Source organism: Anarhichas minor, unplaced genomic scaffold, assembly GCF_050575085.1.
Source record: "Anarhichas minor isolate MPS153535 unplaced genomic scaffold, ASM5057508v1 ptg000073l, whole genome shotgun sequence".
Classification (NCBI taxonomy): Eukaryota; Metazoa; Chordata; class Actinopteri; order Perciformes; family Anarhichadidae; genus Anarhichas; species Anarhichas minor.
This window is the reverse complement of record NW_027466519.1, coordinates 1,514,350-1,519,709: the sequence shown is the minus strand read 5'-3', so window position 1 is coordinate 1,519,709 and position 5,360 is coordinate 1,514,350. Positions and strand designations below refer to the sequence as shown.

At 50.1% G+C, this 5,360-nt stretch overlaps 1 protein-coding gene across 1 annotated transcript; it reads left to right on the top strand.

Moving 5' to 3' along the window:
- Window positions 1–828: 828 nt before the first annotated feature.
- Window positions 829–4,993, top strand: nefma (neurofilament medium chain a). The gene is made up of 4 exons (XM_076079888.1): window positions 829–1,887; window positions 2,809–2,933; window positions 3,058–4,167; window positions 4,513–4,993. Exons 1-4 carry the CDS (start codon window positions 829–831, stop codon window positions 4,991–4,993), a joined length of 2,775 nt encoding a protein of 924 aa, XP_075936003.1.
- The last annotated feature ends 367 nt before the right edge of the window (window positions 4,994–5,360 follow it).

Below are 5,360 nucleotides of genomic sequence, written 5' to 3'. Positions count from 1 at the left end.
TAATATTCTCCTTGCCAGAGTTAGTCATTTGTCACTTTAAATGTTAAAGCACAAATGAGTAACTATATTAATAGGTGTATCTATTAATATAACATGCTTACTCCTGCCACCACTTTCTCTGGATCACTTGGTGTAACCTCCTGGTTGTGAGAAATTACAGTGACAAGGCAAAGTCTTCACAGTCCTTCGACTTGATACAAGAAACAAACAAACAAACAGTCATCTTGAGGTAGTTGAAGTTCATGCATTCATAGTTCACTGCATTAAGCTGTAAGAAAATACTGCTGTCATTTCGAGGGAAACAACTGGCTGATGTTGTGCTGGTCGCTGTCCGTGGTGCTGAAACGACGAGACCAATTCAGCAAAGATTGTTTTCATGAGATCAGTCGTCATTTAAAACTTTCATTATAAACTTAATGATGATAACTAACTATCTCGCTATCTTTTCATCTATCTATCTCAATCGGGCACCCACGTAGCGCCTGCAGCCCACGTGGTTCAGACGGAGCGGGACCCCGGACCAGTAGCAGGCAGCCTGGCGGGGGGGGGGGGGGGGGGGGGGGGCTGGTTGCGCGCGCACTCCCCTCCCTTTCACCAGTGGACGAAATAAAACTGCTTGGACTTGCCTTGTTGGCGACAGAGCCTCAGATATATAAGGTGCAGGCAGAGGAGGTCTCATTCGGTCTGCAAGCCATACACCCCTCACCTGCACACACACGCACACACATAACACACGCACTCATACACACACCACCATACAAAACTAGCCTTCGTCCCCTGCACCGTCATCCCCCCCTCCTTCATTCCGGCGCACATCCGTCTGACCGGATGAGTTACCCGGTGGACACGGTAGGGAGCCCCTTCAGGAGAATTATGGATACCAGAACGACCGGCTACGGCTACAGCCGCTCCAGCGGCACCCCGTCCAGCGGCTTTCGCTCCCAGTCTTGGTCCCGGGCAAGCCCCGGCTCCACCATGACCTCGTCTTACAAGAGGAACGTGAACATGCCGGTGTCCCGAGTTTACAGCTCGGCGGTGCACGGCTCCGCCGACAGCGTTGATTACAGTCAAAGCTCCATGCTGAACGGAGACTACAAGCGCTCCAATGAGAAAGAGCAACTCCAGGGGCTCAACGACCGGTTTGTGGTTTACATCGACAAGGTGCACTACCTGGAGCAGCAGAACAAGCAGATCGAGGATGAGATCCAGGCACTGCGGCAGAAGCAGGTGTCGCGCTCCCAGCTGGGCGACCACTACGACCAGGAGCTGCAGGAGCTGCGCTCCATGCTGGAGCAGATCCACCACGACAAGACGCAGATCCAGCTCGACACCGACCACACGGAGGAGGACATCCAGCGGCTCAGGGACCGCTTCGACGAGGAGGCTCGCATCCGGGAGGAGACTGAGGCCATAATCCGCCTCCTGAAGAAGGACACGAGCGACTCCGAGTTGGTGAAGTCCGAGCTGGATAAGAAAGTTCAGTCGCTGCAGGACGAGATCGCATTCATCCGCAACAACCACGAGGAAGAGGTGAGCGACCTCTTCGCCCAGATCCAGGAGTCTCAGGTGACCGTGGAGAGGAGAGACCTCCAGAAGACGGACATCACCGAGGCTCTGCGGGAGATCCGCTGCGAGCTGGAGGGCCACTCCAACCAGAACCTGCAGCAGGTGGAGAACTGGTTCATGTGCCGCTTCTCCAAGCTCACCGATGCGGCGGACCAGAACAAGGACGCCATCAAGTCCGCCCGTGATGAGATATCCGACTACCGCCGCCAGTTGCAGTCCAAGACGGTGGAGTTGGAGTCCATCCGCGGGACAAGAGAATCGCTGGAGAGGCAGCTGAATGACATCGAGGACCGCCACAACAGCGACCTGTCCAGCCTGCAGGTAGGAAACAGCCACAGAGCCGTGCGTAAAGAGCCGAAAACATCGTTTAAATACACTTTTAAATTGTTGCTGTGAGACTTCTTTGATGTTTAAGTTAATATTTTTCTGTGTTTAAAAATTATTAATCGGGGTTTGAGTTGCTATGATGGCGATGGATAGATTGTTAATACTGGATATTTCATTTTTCGTATATCTTAGTGTGACGCAGTTTTTATCTGAGGGACATAAAAACAGCAAACTGATTTAATAAAAGCAAAAGTGATCATATCTTGTCCTAAATCACAGTTAACTTCCTGTGTTGAAACATTTTCTGCTGCGTCATGACCGCTATGGGGGCATCATTGCGCTCCCAAAGTTACGAGCGCTGACTTCCTTTACAAATCACTCTCCCAAGTGTCAGGAAATGGTTAAAGGGAGACACTGCAGCAGCAGCAGCAGCAGACTCCCCCCCTCCCTCCTCCCCCCCTTCACGTATTGCTGAGTCAGAGGCAGGGGTCGATGCTGAGTCCTTACATCACACCACTGAGATTTTGGGGTGGGTGTGGGGGTGCATTGAAAAGAATGGAGGCTGTCCTTGAGAGAGAGAGAGGCCTTCGACATGAATGAATACTGTGTTGCGTCAGATTATATTAAAGCAACAGGGTTTGGTGCACATAGTCGACAGAGTTTATACAAAATGTACACGGCAAATAAAAGAGCGACAAATTGACACAGGTTCAGTTTAATTTAAAAGGTAAATCCGCAAAGAAAATATTTTGGAATTCTTTCTAAAGCTGTTCCCACAAATCTTGGTAATCTATGAAGGTGATATTCAAAGCTGCATAAATTAATCTGCAAAAGAGGACGTGGCTTTTCTCTTCATGTCATCTTGTTGTACTTAATCAACCTTGTATCATGTACTGCTCTGTTTTTTTTTCTCAGGAGACAATTCACCAGCTGGATAATGAGCTCAAGAGCACCAAATGGGAGATGGCTCGTCACCTGCGTGAGTACCAGGACCTGCTCAATGTCAAGATGGCCTTGGACATTGAGATCGCTGCATACAGGTAGCCTATCTGACATGCAATTGACATCTTTTTAAGTAGCAGAAATAACATTTGCAGTCATTTCATAAAAATGGCAACCTTCTCTGTACCTAAAGGGATTACTAAATACATTTGCTGTCCTCAGGAAACTCCTAGAGGGTGAGGAGACCCACTTCAACACTTTCCCTTATCGCCAGGCCACCCCCACCAAAATCTCTAAGCCTAAATCAGACCCTCCCAAGCTCAAGGTGCACCACAAGTTTGTGGAGGAGATCACCGAAGAGACAACGGTTGAGGATGAGAAGTTAGACATCGACGAGGCCCTGGCGGAAATAGCACAAGAGCTGTCTGCCACACTCGGAGGAGGGGGAGATGAGGGTGAGGAAGAGGAGGGAGAAGAGGAAGGAGAGGGAGAGGAAGCAGAGGCTGAGGGGGAAGAGGGCGAGGAGGAACTTGTAGCCGCCACTGAAGCCAAGGTTAGCTCTAGCGAACCTGCTAAGGAGGAAGAAGAGGATGGAAAAGGTGACGATGAGGAAGAAGAGGGGGAAGGAGAAGGGGGTGACGAAGGAGAGAAGGAAGAAGAGGATGAGGGAGAAAAGGGGGAGGATGCAGAGGGAGGCGACGAAGAAGACGGAGAAGAGGGAGATGAGGAAGTTGAGGAGACAGTCCTGTGCTCCAAAGCTCCTGAGTCTAAAGCCTCTCCTGACAAAGAGAAGGCCGGAGACAAAGAAGGCAGCGGAGGTGAAGAGGAAGCTGGTGCTGAAGAGGAGGAAGGCGATCAGGATGAAGATGCAGCTAGTGACAAAGCATCCAAAAGCGGTGATGAGAAAGAGGAAAAAGAGGACGGGGACAAAGACAAAAAAAGCGAAAAAGACGAGAAGAAGTTAAAAGATGAGAAAGCAGAAGAAGCTGTAGCCAAGACAGAAGCTCCAAAAACAGAAGCTGCAAAGCCAGAGGTCAAGAAAGAAGAAGCTGCCAAAACCGAGGCATCAAAACCAGATTCTCCAAAGGCTGAATCCCCAAAACCTCAATCCCCCAAGTCTGAATCCCCCAGACCTGGATCACCCAAGTCTGAATCCCCAAAACCTGAGTCCCCTAAGTCTGAATCCCCTAAAGCTGAGTCCCCTAAATCTGAATCCCCTAAACCTGAGTCCCCTAAATCTGAATTGCCTAGACCTGAGTCCCTTAAGCCTGCATCCCCTAAGTCTGAGTCCCCTAAACCTGAGTCTCCTAAGTCTGAATCCCCTAAACCTGAGTCTGCTAAGTCTGAATCCCCTAAACCTGAGTCCCCTAAGTCTGAATCCCCTAAACCTGAGTCCCCTAAATCTGAATCCCCTAAACCTGAGTCCCCTAAATCTGAATCCCCTAAACCTGAGTCCCCTAAATCTGAATCCCCAAAACCTGAGTCCCTTAAGCCTGCATCCCCTAAGTCTGAGTCCCCTAAGTCTGAATTACCTAGACCTGAGTCCCTTAAGCCTGCATCTCCTAAGTCTGAGTCCCCTAAATCTGAATTGCCTAGACCTGAGTCCCTTAAGCCTGCATCCCCTAAGTCTGAGACCCCCAAAGAAAGCTCACCGAAGGCTGGATCCCCAAAACCCAGCTCCCCAAAAACTGAGTCCCCCAAGTCAGACTCCCCAAAACCCGAATCACCAAAAGCTGAATCCCCAAAGACCGCCAAACCCGAGGCCCCTAAAGCTGCTGAAGAGAAATCAGAGAAAAAGAGCGACCCAACAAGCGACAAGAGCGAAGAAAAGAAAGAAGTTGCCATGAATGGCGACGTAGACAAGAGCAGCCCCGAAGAGAAGGAGAAGAAGGACGAGGGAAAGGAAGACGACGTGATCTCTAACGGCGTGGACGAAAGTCCTGTCAAGGAAGACGGAAGCCAGAAAGTGGTGATCACCAAAACTGTGGAGACGATCACCACCGGAGAAGACGGCTCCAAACGCGTCACCAAATCGGTCACCGTGACCGAGACGATGAAGGAAGAGGTGGAGGAGGAGAAGGAGGAGAAGCTGGTCTCCACCAAGAAGACGGAGAAGCACTCCACCCAGTCCATCAAGCTGGTGACAGAGGCCGAATGAGCAGAGGTGGACCGGAGGAGAGGACACGGAGATAAGCAATCAACCCAGAACTAACATTTAAAACAAGAAAATCATACAGCTAGAGCGATGTAATAAAGATAGCCACTCACAAATTATAGAGAGAAGCCAAAACGTAAATGCTACAAATTTCAAAAATGCATGTTGAGTGACAGCTTTAAGCAGGCTTTGCTGCGGACGCGGGGAGGAGCTAGCGACTAAGACATTTTATCCTCTTTTTCTTTCTTTCTGCAGTTCACGGGTGAGCTCACTGGAGGGAGGGAGGGAGGGAGGGACGGGGGGTCTCTGCATGCTAGCTCAGGAGAGGGGAGAACTTTCCTCTCATCTGTATGTATGGTAGAAATACACT

Excerpts from the sequence above, each read along its gene's own strand:
- nefma (XM_076079888.1), top strand. The coding sequence starts at position 829 with ATGAGTTACCCGGTGGACACGGTAGGGAGCCCCTTCAGGAGAATTATG. Across the intron at positions 2,934-3,057 it reads ATTGAGATCGCTGCATACAG|GAAACTCCTAGAGGGTGAGG; the intron begins GTAGCCTATCTG and ends TGCTGTCCTCAG. Across the intron at positions 4,168-4,512 it reads TCTGAATCCCCTAAACCTGA|CTCCCCAAAAACTGAGTCCC; the intron begins GTCTGCTAAGTC and ends CCCAAAACCCAG.